Genomic DNA, 18,067 nt, shown 5'->3' with positions numbered 1-18,067 from the left:
TGAAATAAAAGCATTTAATTAGTTAGATAGAAAATTTTGTTATTAGTGAAGGTTAAGCATCCATAAAGCAATAATAAATAAATCAATAACTGTTTATTCAATGTACACTCAAAAATACCAATGAATAAATTAAAATTATCTTCAATAGGAAGTATATGTTATTGAAAAAGTTGAATTTTTTTTACTGCAATCTCGAAAATGAATTCGTGCAAATTTATTCTATATACAACGCAGATAAGCTCGTTAATAAATGGTTTTTGAAGCAATAAAATTAAACATATGCACAAGTTTAATTTTTTTTGAGGATAATTTTTTTAAATGTACAGTAAAATAAATGTTAGATAATTTTTTACAATGCTTACACTGAAAAAAAAAATAATAATTTCCATCAAAAAATTTTATAATAAATTATTTTTTAACCCAAATTTTTGGTTTAGATAAAAGTTTAAAATTATTTTCCTAACTGTGCCAAATAGTTAATACAATTATTTCATATCAATATATTTCTTTCAGTGTAATCATTTAAACAAATAATTAAGTTAAAATTCAGTGTCAATTATGAAGCATTTAAAGATGAAATAAAGCAAAAAATCGAACAAAAGTTGATCAGAAAAATTGGAAGAAATTTTAAAAATCAATTTTTAATGAAAAAAAAAAAACTAAAAGCATAATAATATGATAGTAAATATCGATTACATACGCTCGCTCGATTGGCGGCTCTGTCTCTTTGAACCTGTAACCGAAGGATCAGACACCTGGCGTTATGACAATACCAAAGTAGATGCAAAGAATTTATCGACTTCAATGTCGCATTGATATTTATATATATGAATTGTATGGATATATATACAAAAAGAAAAAAAAAATAATACAGAAATAAGCTTCAAATTTGAAATATTTCCAATTGAAAAAAGCCACATTGACAGATACTTGAGCATTCATCAGATATATATTACAATTTCTACAATGGAATTTGCAACAAATTTTTTCATTGGTGAAAAAAAAAGACAGTAGAGGAATAAAATTCGTCAAACAGAGTTTGAAATAATCTAGAACAACATTGATATTCATGTCACAACTTTGGTAATTATAATATTGCAAACTTTGGAAGATTTCAGTCAATGAAACAAAATTAACTTAATGAGGAATAATTAATAAAGTTTGAGAAATTTATAGGATTTCGATATAAGTTACTCTAGAGAAAACTTTCATAGATTAATATTAGTATGATGATTTACATTTTACTTTATTTATCATTTATTAATTATACTTAAAAAAACTTAATATTCAGCTTATTTTATGATATCTGATATTTCACACTAAAATAAATTTATTAAACTTTTAAAAGTCCTATTTACTTTGTCCTATTTTTTATTATTATTATCAGCATTATTATTTTATACCATTGTAGTATAAACAATCACATCCTATGAAAAAACTTTTTCTATTAAATAAAAGCCCGTGCATACTAATCCTGCTATCAGAAGGTCACAATAAATGTATTTGATACCTTTTCTGCAAAAATATGATAAAAATAATTCTTCTTTTTATCCTAACTTCATAATTGCAATGATATTTGGTATCTATATTATTTCGTATTTTTTTATAGCTTAATTAGAGACGAAAGAATTTATTGAAACATTTGGTATTGATTATTAGGATGAGTATCATTATTATGAACTTTTAATAAATTTTCTATTAAGAGAGTTCAAAAAAATTGAGTGCATGATTTACGTCAGCATGATTGGATATGATAAAGTAAAATAGAGTTAATGATAAATAATTAATTGAAGTTAAAAGAAAAAAAATGAGGAAATCCTGATGAAAGTTTCTCTAGAGGGAACTTTATTACACGTTGATGATAGCACAAATCAGTACTATCAATTAAATATTTATTTCCGATAGAAATATTACTCCATTTTCTTTGACTTTCATTACTGCAAAACATTTTTGCTTGTACATTTTATTTTTATTATCTTTATTTCTAACATTTGTGAGATTTTCTGCTTGATGAATCAATACTAATTACTGTGATTAGTAATCATGACAGCAGTCACGTATGTTTTATACTGATAAACTATATTTATGAATTTTCGTAAGTAGTTAATAATGTTTATCTCAATATGATGCTTGTATTATTATTATCATGATGAATATTTTGTAACTATGATTAAAAGCTGAATAAAGCTTACCTTTCACTGGCAATGGAGCTATTACGTGACATGGATTTCGGTGACATCTCGAAGTCACTGTCACTCCGATAGAGAAAGCTCTCTCTTCTTTGTGGTAACGTTTGTAAGACGAGACCAGCACTTGGTGATGCTGCACCTCCTCCGGCTCCACCATCCAATGTTGAACCGCCATTTTCAACATCAAAGCTGCAGAAGAAATTTTTTATATTATTTTTTGTTATAAAGTTTTGTATTAATATTGATATTTTCAATTTTTTATTTGACTTTGCACTGTTTATTGTTGACGCAAGAAATGAAAAATATTTTATTGAGAAAATCTGAAAAAATATTAAAATAGAAAAAATTCTAGTACAAATAGAAAAAACACTGTTGTTTATTTTTTCAGTAGATAGCCAGGTATTTTGGCACTGTTTGATCTACTTAATACACTATTTTTCTTCGTGTAACTAAATTGATTCGATAAGTTCTAAAATTGGCAATAGCTCGAATGATTCAATCATATGATAAGATTTTTCCAATTACTTTCTCCAAAAAACCACCATTTATTTAATGATTTTTTGGTAAAATAAACATACTCTCATCCTACCATTGACCTAAAATATTCTAGATAAAGTGTTTTTTTTATTTATTTTAATTGCATTTTATAACAAGCTATTTATTCAGATGATGTTTTTCAGTATGATAGAATTTTTTTATTTTATCCATAAGTCTCTCAAGAAAAATTCGTTCAAATTGGAATTTCCCGTGGAGAGTTTTTTCCGCTCAATTTTTATCAACAAGATTTTTCTAATATAAATTCGCTGGGTAAAAACGTTTTGAATAGGACTTTTTTATTGAATGACTTTTTCTTCAATAAAAAATTTCCTGATTGGATTTTCCTGCTTATCATTTTTCCTTGAAACTTTATTGTTTCGAAATACAAGTCAATTGATAATAAACATACAATAGAGAACAATTTTTTTTATTGTGAAATAAAAAATAATTCATAGCTAGAGTAAGTCTCTTACAAGACTTCATATGCTAAATAAAAAAAATATATATATAATTCATTTTTGCTATTCTATTCACTTGTAACTATTCCAAAAGATCTTTTAGCATTCAGTCTTCGGTAAGTAGAACTGGTAAGTAGAGAAAGCTCAATGATGATCTCATAGCCAGACACATAATATTTAACAAACATTTCATAGAACCCAAGAATTCTATAACCAATTCTAATATTTTTTTTTATTTAATAAAAATAATAAAAAAAATTTTTATTGTTCATTCTGATGTTATTTAAATTTATTAAAATTCATTTATCAGTTGAATATAACAATTAATTTACCTCCTGAGACCATAAAAAATAATTACCTTTATATTTCAGGACTAAAATTTTCTATGAGCAATTTTAATCAGTTTATCTCCATTAAAGGAGTGCATTAAATAATTTTCACATTCATAATTAATCTCCCAAGCGGTTAATCTCTTCGTCAGAGATATTAAATTAACAATATTATAATAAGACTTTATAGTAATACGTTATAAGAATTTTAATTAATTCCATAAAAGAATACTGAATGATTTGATTAGTTCGATTATCTTGACTTTTAAACATTACTCATCAAAGCACTATTGTAGCTTTTTCATAGCTATTTGTGTTGCGATAAGGTTTTTATTTATAAACAAAAGACTATTGTTAAGAAGTAAAAATAGACCAGAATGCCTTATCATATGAAGTAAAATAATTATGTGTGATTATAAAATTTTCGAGGTTTTTATTTAATTCGCTGTCGAGATTTATTTTGCCGCAAGAGTGATTCTTAGCGGTCTTCTTCCGGCAATCAACACACAAGCGAATACCCGTGATGATTGGTGAGTTACGCAAGCCATCATTACTTCCATCGTCAGTCAGGCTCTTGCTATTCATCGATTAAATAGCTTGTTGCCGACCATGGTTGATTGTACACTCAATTGTATTCAATTGCAGACTAATAAATAATAAATATACTAGGTATCGTAAATTAATACTAGATACCTGAAAGGAAAAATTGAGGTAAATTTCCATCTGCTAAGGTTTTGCAAAGTTGTTTCAAGAGCAATCATGAAGTAATAAAAATTTATTTATCAATAATAGCCATATGTTCTCCACTTCTGAATTATTTTTGCTATTAAACTGTTCTTTAAAAGAAGTAGAAAATATTTTCAGACAATAACAAGCTGTAATGAGTTAATTAATTATAATTTGATAAAGTAAATTAAATTCAGTAATATTAGATTAGTAATAAAGTAGAATATATTCAAATAATGTGATACTTATTATTATCTAATAACGTAAAATGAAATTAATTTTATAATTTATATTTTATATTATTTAATTATATAAAAAAATATAAAAAATAAAAAATTTAAGTTTAAGTATATAATAAGAAGAATTTAAAAAACATAGAATAAATCAAAGCATCAGAATCAACGTCGATATAATACAATAAATTTTATATAATTTCATTTATTTTCAATTGTTGTAAGAATATTATCTATTCTATATAATTCAGCTATTGACTTCCACAAATTGATTTTTTATATTTAATTGTATCAATATTTTATTAAGAATAAATAAAACAAAGATGTAATCGATAAAAGATTATTGAAAAAACTTTTCTGTAATCATTTTTTTTACTGTTTCATCTTTAAAGAGTATTGATCTTATTAATTTTATAAGAATATTTTATCGTGGAAATTTTTAATCAACTAATGTTTATTTAGTAATTGGTAAATTCACTTATATAATAATTTTAATAAGTCTTGTGTAGTGGTCTGCACGCCTGTTCAGTAATACAATATATCAGTCCTTCTGACAACTCCAAAATAATTTATTGCTCAACGCACTATGATATTTACACAATTTTAAAAGCACACGAAATTACGAACAACAGTAGTTCTCACAAAAGTACACTCACGTAATGTGTGATATCAGCCAGATAATTTTGAGAAATATATACATGTATATTTATATACATGTGAGTATATAATACATATAAGAAAACAATAAAAAATAATTATTCTTAAATAAATGATACTGAGTCAAACGGCTAAAATATGTGAGTTTAGACTAAATAAAAAAATGATAACTTAAGAAAACAACTTCCAATCAGTAGCTAAAAATGCTTAATTTGATGGTATATAAAATATATAATGCTCGTACACAATATTTGGATGATACTGGTATGTGTGACAATAAGAATATCTGTGGCATAGAGCCTAAATAATTTTTTATTAACATTTATAAGTATGTTTAAAATCTTTAATTTATCTTAGTCTTTTTCAAGACAAGATCCAATTATTTTATCTTTTTCTTTTTCTATACATATTTACATAAATGTTTGAGAAGAAACATTTAAATATTTGCATAAATGAAAATCATATTTAATAATTCTTCTAAAATATGCCAAATATTATTCTCTTGAAAAAAAAGTTATAAAAAACTGATTAAAATTTTATTTAAAGAATGAATTTGTGAAAAATATATTTCAAGAGTCTATTCTCATCATATTTTTTTTTTAAAATCAAATTTTTAAAAACAATCAAGAATTTTAATAGGGAGGTGGGGGTAGCTAAAGGCTTAGAAAATTCTTTCTACAGAACTGTTAGATAAAAAGAAATCTTGTCAATTTTTATTTTACAAGCTTAAGAATTTTTTTATCTATGAAAATGAAAAGAAAAAATGATTTCTGTCAGCTAAAGTATTAGCCAGATGACAAAAATAAAAAAAAAACTATTTTTCCAACAAACATAGGATCTTTAACAAATCTCATAATGTTCAAATAGTTCATAAACAATCAACAAAGTATTTTTACAGCCCATTAATCCCTCTAAAAATAATTTAAACAACACCAAGTCTTCTTCCTATAAATACAATAAAAATTAAACATTCCTCAACCCCTAAACAGTTAATTTTGAGTAATTATAATTTTCAATACAACTTCCACCTCCCACTGTGCACGAAAGAACAATAGAACAATGCAGTATGGATGTAAACAATAAATGATCGTCTACAACAATAAACCTCATAACCCTGTTTATTAATGATTAAATTAAACAAATGAATTTTAGCTAATGTGGAAACAAATCAATCAAAACCAGGATACATTAATGATAGAACATAATTAAATGAAAAAAAAACTTACGGAAGCAAATAAATAACTCTAGGATGATGATGATGATGATGGTTTGGACGTGGTAGTGGAGGTACACAACTACTATGTCTTCTAAAAGATTTTAGATTAAGAGGCGTTTTTATGCTACCAGTATTTTTGTATAAAAGTCGAGGACTTTGCACTTCTTGAGGAATTAAAAGCGCGTACTCGTTCATTGTGATCATCATTCATTCTAATTTCATCACAAAAAAACTCACTTTCTACTCAATTACCACATTTTATTTATTTCTTTTTTACTGGAAACCAATTCACTTTCATTTGTCTGATGCTTTTTATCACGAAAGATCCAATAATTTATTCAACTGTCTAATAATTTATTTAGAATCTTTATCTACGTCTGGAAAATTGATTGGTTGATGAGTTTAAATGGTTGTGAAAACTTTTTAAAAGAAGTTCTTGTCACTGGTTGATAAATAATATTTATTTGTATCAGTTCACTAAACTGATCAAGTTGTTGTCTAAATGAATATGAAAATTCATTTGCTACAACGTTGCAATTGTTTATCAAAAAAAACCTGCATACGATAAGTGTATTTATATAAACGAGTATATAAAATAAGATTCGTCTTGCAAAGTCGCGTGCCGATGCGATACTGACGAGCTCTGCGTGTGCAGGCTTATATGATATCGCGCCAGTCAACACTCGGATGTTAAATGTTATTAGAAATAGACCCCGGAGAAAATACATATAAATTTTCGTCATACTTTGGAACTAGTCTTGATGGCAGCATCAAAGAAATTTATGTTTGTGCATCACTCATGTGTGAAAATACTTCTCATACAAATGTAAAAGATATTATATATATATTATATGTTGTATATACATATATGTATCAGTTACACATTCATGAATGATAAGAGATAATCTTTACAATAATTTATTATTCAGATCACTCACCGGCTTTTTACTTGAAAGACAAAAGTTTTTTATAATTTTATAAAATGAAAAGATCTTGATTTTATTTTTCTTTTCTGATATTTTGTTCACACTGTGAATTAATAAATAGTGAAATTTTCCACTAGATAAATTTCACGGTACGTTTGTTCAATGAATTGAAAATAAAAAAGTTTGATGGCAATTATTTGCTTGAAAAGTTTTGAAAAAAATTTTTTTTTAGTTTTCATTCGAATGTTGTTAGATCATAAATTTTTAAATACTTGCATGAACAATATTTTTGAAATAATTATATTTATTGTGTATTGTAGACTGCTTTATTTAAGTAATAAATCAGTTTTTAATAAAAAAAAAAGAAAAAAAACAAAATTTATTTGAATAATAAAACAGTATTTATGTGAAAAGAGTAATAATTTTAGAGTTAATATCATTTAAATGGATATTTTTACTCAAATCATTTTATAAATAGAGAATTTTTGTAAAGAATGCATGGCATTCAAACAATCTCTATGAAGTACACAAATATTTCAAACACGAAAACGGCGGATATTTAGAGTCCAGAAAAATATATTTTTATTGCGAAAAAAATTTATTTTCAGTAAAAAATGTATTTAAAAACAACTCAAAGCTAATTCAATTTAATTTTTTTCGAATAAGCATTAACCTTGATCAGTGATTAGTTCAATTACTTTGTTGGGTTCTTAATTTTGTTTTTATAATTTAAATAATATTTTGAATGGTCAATTATTCACATTGTTATTGATAATTAAATCATAAACATGTCATTTATAATTTCATCAAAGTTTCAACAATAAAAAAAATATTTATCCCAAGAAACTCTGCATCACCTTCTATTTGTTTGAACACAGTAATCAAGACAATATTGATTCAAAAACTTAACAAAGTAGTAGACGGTACGTAATAAAATAATGCTACAATTATTTGTTAGTTTTCCTCGAAGTAGATTAACAACAACTAAATAAATGAAAAATAAATAAAAATTAATACCTTCTGAATAAAATATTCCCGAATATTTCTAATTAATTTTTTTGTTCACATGGCTTCAGGTGATAACATTATTCACAGTAAAGTAGAATCTCTTTTTAATTATTCTTTTCAAAAGCTGGTGAGTGTTGAATTACCCGACCTCATGAGATACACCTTTTTTCATTATATTTCTTGTTGTGATTACTGTGAACATTATATTGAAAATAAGAAACTCAAACTCTTATTATATCATGTATTACTCAATTAATTATGTACATAATAAAAATTTAATAATTACAAAAAAAAAACTTACTCATAATTTTTTACTTAATTTGGTTCCTATTCTACACTTTTGACATCATTAAAAGTGTTATTCTGGCCATATATTGATTTTATAATGATTCAATATAACGAATATTAGAATATTCATAATTTTAATGACGTTTATTTACTATCTATTTAACTTGAACTTGACAGGCTTGTTAAATATTTTTCATAAAAATTTATCATGAGTTCTATATAGAAAGTCATTAAAATTTGATATTGTCAATTTGAAGAATCAAAAATACTTGGTATTTGCTAACAAATCACCCCAAGCTTTTATCAGATTATCGCATTATTGTTTCTGTAGTATATCGATTTTACGTGTATATGCTTTGATATCTCCAGTAATAAGTGGTTTGTAAACGATGAGAAAAGCTCTCAGTTGTGATGATAAAAATTTTTATTTACAAATTTCGAGAAGATTATGAATAAAATCTTCATAGAAAAAGTTTTGTTCCAATGCAATATATTTTTAGCTTTCAAACAGACGCTTTTTAACCTAAAAAAGAAAAAATTATAAACTAAAAATTAGGTTTGAATGAAAGAAGTTGAGGTTAAGTTATACTTTGCATTACTAGAAGTCTTAGAATTCGTTTGTAGTTGCTAAGAAATATTCTTTTGTGATATAAAATATTTATTCAATAAAGAAAATTCACAAACTTCACTAGCAGAATATTCGATTGATAAACATGTAATATGGAAAACATACAAATAAAAATGTGCATATAAGTACGAGATATAAATCAAACATTTGATGTTGTTGCATAACGCTCGAGTTGGATTAGTGCTGCCGTCAGTAGTTAAAGTTCTGAATTATTACTGAAGGAATATAGAGAAAGCTCAGTAGATAAAACAGAATTCATTTGTGTCAAATGCAAATCAGAGTTTGGATATTATAATTTTGTTAGTGATGTTAATTATTACCATAACTTGATTAAATACTATTTCATATCTTGCTAATTACAATTATAATTAATTCCAAAAGTTTTACTAAATAATTTACATTACCAACATTCACAATCTATCACAACAATACTCATCAACAATATATTATTTTTATAATAAAAAAGAGTCTAAAAGGGACTCCGGAAATGAAAAATAGCAAATAAAGTATAATAAATGCCACCATAAAGATAAAAGATAGTTCTATTTCTTCTATTATCATCAAATTCGGATTATAACAACAAAATGAAGATCAATGAAGTTTAATGTGTTCATCTCTGACGTCATGCAAGAGCACGATTCAAATATCAGAAGAAACAATGAGAACTTGTGCAACATCTTATTTAAAAAAGCAACGAAAAAGATCTTTTAATCATTTTAATGCAAGTCATATATTTTATTTATGTACTTTTTATTTTCTCTTATATCACATGAGAAGAAATAAAACCGAAATAGTGTTTCAAATTTTATATGTTTAATCATCATAATAATATTAATATAAACATTAACAACAATTTCAATTATACTGATTGGTAATTAATTTGGATTAATCCAGTAATGAAGTTATTTAATGACTGGGTTAGCTAGAGGATAGAGATTAGAGGATGAATTTTCCTGGTGAGTTGACTTTAATAAGCTATATGATGTAAGTTTATGGAAAATTTTCAAATCGATCTTTTCTACATGAGTTATCAGAAATGAGTGGATTTATGAAACCAGACTAAAGAATAATACGGATTAAAATGATGAATGTACCTAACGAACATTCTAAATATCAATACTAAGTTCGAAGAGAGTCGATGAAATGACACTAAATAGTAAATACTGAACAATGATATCTCTTGCTTGCTTTATAACTATTTCCAAGTTGTAATTTTCTCCGATAGTACTATCCCGGGCTTGTTAACAATTGCAACGATCGATGAAGCTGCTAACTTTCGTCATTGGCTTTAAACTCACATCAATGAATGTTTCCGTTTTGAACCTTTGAACTATGGACTGAGCTTGAAACCTAAGTAAATGCTTCAACAGACTCTTTGATATCTACTGATGTCGTCATCAATATATTTAAATCCGGAAAGCTCCAGTTCTGACAAATAGAGAAAGTACAGTATCAAGATGTTCAGAGGATTCAAGAAATACTGGATTAACGATGAATTGTTTGATTCAAATTGTAAACTAGAGTAAAGTTTCAAGATTATGAGATAAAGTTACCTCTACAGTTCAAGTAATGTGTAATAGTTTTTTTTTAGAAAGTAAAAAATGACGATTGAAATTTTCTAGTACTTCAACTTTTATTTTAGATGTTAGGAACTTTTAGTTAGATGAGTCATAGAGAAAATTTAACTCAGGGTTGTAAAGTTTTTCAAACGTTAAAGATGAACACTTGAAGTGCATTTATGTCAAATTTGAGAATACTTTATGTTCCTTTTAATTAGAAGTTAATGAGAAAAAATTTTTAATCATCGTTAATGAGGGCTCTACTTGCATAAAGAGACTTCATGGTACTTAATTGTGTTTGTAATTTCATGAGTGAATCTTTTATAACATCAAGTTTCTGATGATGAAATGGTTAGATTGTAATTTTGTGAGAGAAGTAATCAAATGACATTGTAATTTCTGGTATTTTGATTATAATTTTAATGATACTATTTATTTATTTATTTAAAGATGAAACAAATTTTTTAGAAAAAATACTATAATTGATAATAAATAATTTTCTATTTAATTAAATAAGTAGATTTCATCTTATATTATAATTTTGAAAAAAATGAATAAATATTATCAACTTATCAATGATCTTTTAAATGAGAGGAATAAGTTAATTAATTAATGAACAATAATTACTGATAAAAGTTGCTAGAAATACTTCAAGTATTTTATAAAAAGTATATTAAAAATTGATCAAGAAAAAAAGAAATTTATCCATCGATCGAATTTACTCAATTAATAAATATATGCATTGACTTCCTAGTATAAATAAATTCTGATATTCAGCTTTTATTAACTGTAATATCCCTTTAAAATCTTTGGCATATGAAATATTAATATTTATTAATAGCAGTAGACGACGAGCCAACTTGTTTGTTGTAAAATGTAGTATAATATTAAAAACAACTGACAAGTCATCATAAATGTAATCCATATTTCATTATAAATAAATACGAAAGGATAAAAAGTACATTGCCTAGATATAAAAAAATATTGAAAAAATATTTGAGTTTCTTGAAAATACTTTGAATATTTCCATTTTGACGATTGATAATCTGATTACTAATAAATCATGTAACAAATCAGACCAAAGAGAAAATTGGAAGAAAAGAGTATGTAAAATTTAATAACGTTTTTTTTATTTAAGCAAATATTTGATTTTCTATAGATATTCAATTTTAATTAAAAATTTTTCTATAAATATTTTTTGCTATTCATGGAACTCGTATTTGGTGTTTAATTGAATTTCTTTGTTATTAAAAAAAAAGTAATTATTTTTCATACTTCATTAAACATTGTTCAATCAATAGATAATTCATTGTACCATAGTTGATGAAGAAAAATTCTATGAATAATAATAGAAGACGAAAAACTGCTTTAAAGAGAAGAAAATGTTCATAAATTTAAAAAATAGCTTAAATTTGAATGAGAAGATAACTAATTGAAAAATAAAAATTTATGTATCGAATTTTTTTGTTGCTGATATTGCTAGTTAAATTATAAAGTGAAGACATTTTAAAGCTACTAATATCATTTCTTTATCACAAAAGAGCACTCATTATGTTTAATGCATTCTGTGAAGCTTCACTTGTTTGGCCTTAATTCATCTTGAAAAATAAAATTAGTCAGCAGTTTTTTAGGTGACCTCTTACCAAATTTAAGATTAATTCTGCAGAATCCTTACAAGTTAGAATAATTCCGTGGATAAAAATCTTTATCAAAAGGCTTCGAGTATATTTTTTTAAAATATTCACCAAATTCAAGATGAAATAATATTTTTTAATGTTCGGATTTATCATATAAATCATACTTATTGATCAAATATATAACTAAAACTCAAAAATTTTTTTTTACTAAAGAAAAAATTTTTCTATGAAAATTTTGATAAACATTTACTAGAAATTTAAAAAGTAATTTTAAAAATTCTATCAAATTCATTTCATCGAAAATTTAGGTTAATCTATTAAAAAAACATTTTCAACCAATTTTGAAATGATTTTTTCTCCATGGTACATTAAACACAAAGGATAATGACACATAGATGGTTAAACACGATGAGATGTTGAAGGACCACACATATAGATGATGATGCTGGACTAGGACCACATCGAGAATAACTCTCTTGAATGCTCTACTCACTGTAAAAAGACCTCAGATTCACTTCGGGGCAACACCAACCTCGGTAGAACATGCGCCTTAGATCGCCTGGTCTTCAAGCTCTGAACAGAATATTGCTGAAAGTCTCCATAGGGACCTGGTGAATGCGGGCTTAGAATTTGAATCCTCCTGTCACTCCCACCTGGACTCGTTAGAGAAAATACGCCAGGACGTCCAAAGCCTTCTTGATCATCTTGAGGTAAACTTAAATGAAGTCTTGGTGTTTTTCTTTCCAAAGCAGTATTAGCATACAAGCCTCTTCTGACTTCAGCATTTAGGCTTTCTTCTCTTCTCATAAGGTTTTCACTGCTACGTGATTCAACAGCTAAACCTCGACGTTTACCAGAGAATGATGAAGATGAAGAGGTTGATGAACAGCTGAGAAAACTACGGTAATGATGATGGCTTTTACTCGTAGATCCAAGTAGCAAACCACCACCAGTACTGCTAGTTGAAGTTGCTACGTGAGTTGTAAGTGATTCTAAAGATCTAGAATCTTCTCGCACATTATCATCAGCACTGAGAAAATTTCTTGAATTTCGTAAACTCTCCATGGACCTTGCAGCAACTTGGTGGACTCCATTAATACTCAAAGTTGCTCCAGGAAGAGCTTTAGTTTCTGGTTCATAGTCTTCTTGACTTGAACTCGACTGTGGAGTACTTCTCGATACAAGAAAAATTCGAGACATTTTATTGGATAAACGCGACCCACTATCGAAACTATTATCTCTACTACTTGAAGAAGTCACATGAATTCTCGTTACATTAGACTCTTCCTCCTTTTCCTCTGATATACTAGACTCCATTTTTCCAAAAGTCAAATCTTCTTTTTTCTCTTGATTCTTTTCCGGTTGAGAAGCATTTTCCATTGTGCTACGACCTTATTTTCTATTGAACGCTAGCTACGTTATAACATCACACACTCTTTCTTTATTTCACGGAAATCACATAAATATAAAAGTTCCACTGTGGTTCATTGTCCTTTTTGATGATAAGCAAACTTTTCTTCCTGAAAGGAATAAAAATAAATGAGACTATTGATATACATATATGGTTAACTGGATGAAAGATTCAGAGAGGAACACACGGTCTTGAGCATTTGGAGTTTTGTTGCCAATTGGATCTTATTTTCTATCTCATTTGAATGAAAAAATATACAGTCGTGAAATGCATAACAATAATTTTATTATTTTAAAATATTGTAAAGTGTAAATAGTCATGAAATATTTGTTCGTAATTATTTATATTAATTAACCAGTAACTTCATTTTCTCTATGATAAAACGAGCATCTTTTTAGCTAAAAAAAAATAATGTAATATCTGGATATTATATTCACTTAACAGAATTACCTAGAGTTAAAAAATTTAACTTTTTTTTTAAACTTTAAGCTCTAATAACTCAGAAAGGAAGATGATAAAATATTTATAATGAAATGATTTGAAGAAGAGAATAAATTTTACATCATCCTCTTCCTTACTTTCATCAATATGAAAGTTGGATTTGTAGAATTTTTTTTTTTAACAGTATTACAAAAATATCTTTTCTTTTACTGTTTTTTTTTTTTTAAATTCATTATTTTTTATTCAACAATAATAAAAAAAATTATTACTATTCCATGAGATAATAATAATATTTTCAACTGCTAAAAAAAAATATTACACAGTATCTATTGGATGAAGAACAGACTACAGATGTATTTATATTTATTATTAAATAATAATTACGCAATAGTTTTAAGATTTATGGGAAACATTTCTACAAGCCTCTTGTTTATACATAGATCGAATTTATGGTAACTAAAACATTTCAATCTTACGATGATTATTTTATCACCATAAATTGGTCAAGAATTTATATCAAATTCAATCATTTGCCTACATTTCAATGCATCACAATAAATAGTAATTGATGATAAAAGTATGATCATCATTTGCTATTATTTGAAATTAATTATTACTAAACAAAGCAATAAATATTTGCTGGTATTCCTTAATAAAGCTTTCATTTAATAGCACAGCTTAAACATAACTCTCTGCTTGACACATATCTAGTATTTATTGTCAGTATGTGGTTTTTAAATCTCTTTTATTTTTTTTTTAACCATAGTAGAAAATCGAATAAAACCTCTGGCAAATTTTTACTATCACGTTTCAAGATAAGCCCTAGTGTACAGTTTTTTTTTCTTAAGCTTTCACAGTTGGTAAGCTTTTCGTAAACTCATAAAAATGCAGCTCAGTCATTTCTTTTTGGTTGTTGTGAAATATTATTTTTATATCACGTATTTACGTAAGACAAGTAATGCTGTTGTAATGAATCATCGTTCCACTTTAAGTAAGAAACATGATCGTGATATATTGTTTTCATAAAAGGGGTGAGTTAAATTCTTGGCCTGGAATTGAGATTTGGTTATTTTCATGAAGTTTGTGAGATGATGAGTCCAACCAGAGTTTGAATTTTAATCAGAAGATTCTTGATAGCTCATGTTGAAAAGCATTTAATTCTTTAATTATAAAGAATAATTATTTTAATGCCACTAAGAATTATTTTCTTAATTTATTATTCATACAATAATAAAATTACTTGAAGGAATGTGTTATGCTTTTGAGAAATGATAAATTTGAAGAATGATTAGGGAACAAAGTGGTTCTAAGACTTCGACAGCTGTGGACTAATTAAAATCTTGAATTATTCTGATAATAATTATAAATTTGAACATTCACAGAGCATTATTAAATGTTGAAGTACTCTAGATAAAGTTTGTTTTTTTTTTTACTTTTCTATCAAAACATCTGCTTGTGAAGAAGGTTTGATAATGATAACTTTATCTTATTATTTTTGTAGCTACTTCAAGAAAGCATCTCCATCATCAAAAGGTCGTTAGTCTAAATTGAACTAAATTTTCTATAAATTTTTATTAGTTTTTTTTTGAGAAAATAAGACAAGACAAAAAGGATTACAATACTAGGAATGGAAACTGAACTTTTCCAATTGTCCAATTGACTTCAATGTAACTCACATTTGATTTTAGATTAAATTGATGGAATAGTTGTTTGGGAAAATAGAAAAACTCTTTTTGGTAATCTTATACATTAAAGTTGATGGAAGATTTTTAGTCATTATTTTATATCATATATAATATAAAAAGTTCGTACAATCTCTTGAAATAACTTGAAAACAACTCAACACAAATTTAATGGTGAAATTTAATAACTTTGAGATTACTTCAAGATGATTTAAGGATAAGTTTTTTGTCACAACCCTGATGATGTTTCTTCCAAAAAATAATTTTTATAATTTTATTGGAAGAAGCTTTAATAAAAACTTTTCTTAAATTGTAATATTATCTGATTTGTTGATAAACTTTTTAAATACAAAATCATTATTTAATTACTTGAAGCACACAACTATTAACTAATTGAAGCCTATTAACAAAGAAAGTTCCAATCCTAGTCTCCTTTTCATTTGGATCCCAGAGAAAACTTTTTTCCTTCAACAACTATATTTCAGCATCATGCTTATCAATTTATGTGTCTTCAATTAACTAAAAAAGTTCAGTATTTTGTGAGGAGTTCAAAATAAAATTATTGAAAATATGAATTTGATAAATTTTATTGGAATAGATATATTTCCTAGTGAAGAGAGGTTTCCTATGATATGATCAAACTTTTGAATAAGTTAATAGTGCATATTCTCTTTAATCAATAATATCATTTAGCTACACTATCGTTTGAAAATAATTTCAATATGAACTCTGACTACCACATATTGAAATTCATTTGAGGTTTTCATATTACTTCTCTCAATTGCTCCCATTCCTAACAAGTATCTGAAGATTTATTTTTCCTTTAATTTTTCCTGGTGAAAATTTTATTAAAACCTTCAATGAGTGCATTAATTATCAGTCTTATAATAAGCAAGTTAAGCTGGGCTTGGACATGTGTTGATATGAATTCAGCTTAAAAAAGAATCAGATGCATCAGGGAGAGAATTTGATGGTGAGGGTGAGGCAAATATAGTTTTCCGAATATTTATCTTCCATTCGTTAGCCTCATTTATTATTGAGATTGTGTAGTGTATCACTTGTATATAAGGGAAAGCAGCTCTGAATAACAGGGAATGTGATGAGACTTTTAAACGAATTTACTTGAAACACGAACAAAACCGAACAACACCCAACGTACGAGTCCAACTTTAGATCTGTCTCTTAAATGTTGATAATGGCCTCGTGCCACGAAATGATGCTTCACTTATAGAGTACCTTTTTATTTTTTATTTGGGTATTTAGGAATGAAAACTTTGTCAACTGGATGTCTTTTATGAAGTTGGTGAGCTTAATATTTTAATTAAATAATATTTTATTGACATAAATAACTGAGAATATAAAAAAAGAACATGCTTTGAAATATATTTTTTTTTATGTGTCTATTGAGTGCATGTGATACTTATCAAAACCAAAAGCACTAAAAATAATAATTATTTCATTATTAGCTTTTATTATTATGATAATGATATTTATCCAAATGGACTTGTGGCTTTGGGAAGATTCATGTCATTAATTTCAATTAAATAATAATGAAGGTTATATATTTATTTTTCATCTCTCTATTTAATTATTATTTTACACTGTAATAAAGATTAACTACAAGGTTTTTAATTCATTAATTTAAAGCTTTCACAAAATTTTATATTTATTAAATTGTTTTATTTATTGGTAAATTCGTAACAATGTCAATCAAAGATGTTTTTTTTTTGTTTTTAATATTCTATAAAGACTTTTAAAAGAATTCTTGAATAATTAATTTTACTTGAATTTTTAATTGTTTTTAAATGTAAAAGTCTTTATGTATTTTATCAGTTGTAAAGCCAATGGAGAAATTGAAAAAGAGTTTTCATTTATTGTTATATGAACTGATAAATAATTTAAAAGCTGTGAATAAAGAGGAACACTTTTATTTAATTGGAAACTTCAATTGAATAAAATTTTATCTGTTTAATTATTCAGAATTTAATACTTTGTCATTTTACTTTTTCTCTGCTTTACCTTTTTCAATTTTTTTTTGTCTATCTGTGCTGAAAAAACGACATTCTTAAATCAATTATAATTTAATTATTGATTATAATATTCTTAAATAAAACAATAATACATCTGCAACAAAATATAAAT

The 18,067-nt window shown here is 25.9% G+C and overlaps 1 protein-coding gene across 21 annotated transcripts in view; it reads right to left on the bottom strand.

Annotated features, from left to right (window-relative positions):
* The window catches only part of dnc (phosphodiesterase dunce), a 107,407-nt gene that overhangs the window by 13,558 nt on the left and 75,782 nt on the right, over positions 1-18,067 (bottom strand). For 13 of the 21 annotated variants that reach the window (XM_035090954.1, XM_035090964.1, XM_035091034.1 and 10 more), the window contains 2 exons: positions 2,193-2,378; positions 701-733 (listed from right to left, as the gene is read on the bottom strand). In XM_035090954.1, the coding sequence (XP_034946845.1) occupies positions 701-733; positions 2,193-2,378 (219 nt within the window). Of the gene's footprint in view, positions 1-700; positions 734-2,192; positions 2,379-6,355; positions 6,966-8,288; positions 8,472-8,580; positions 9,091-9,156; positions 9,304-12,884; positions 13,912-18,067 lie in introns of those variants that run through there. The other 8 variants (XM_035090904.1, XM_035090914.1, XM_035090923.1 and 5 more) reach the window with 6 other exon arrangements.

Source organism: Chelonus insularis, unplaced genomic scaffold (genome assembly GCF_013357705.1).
Source record: "Chelonus insularis isolate UGA/USDA-ARS -01 unplaced genomic scaffold, ASM1335770v1 contig_130_pilon, whole genome shotgun sequence".
Taxonomy (NCBI): Eukaryota; Metazoa; Arthropoda; class Insecta; order Hymenoptera; family Braconidae; genus Chelonus; species Chelonus insularis.
This window is presented reverse-complemented; position numbering and strand designations above follow the sequence as displayed.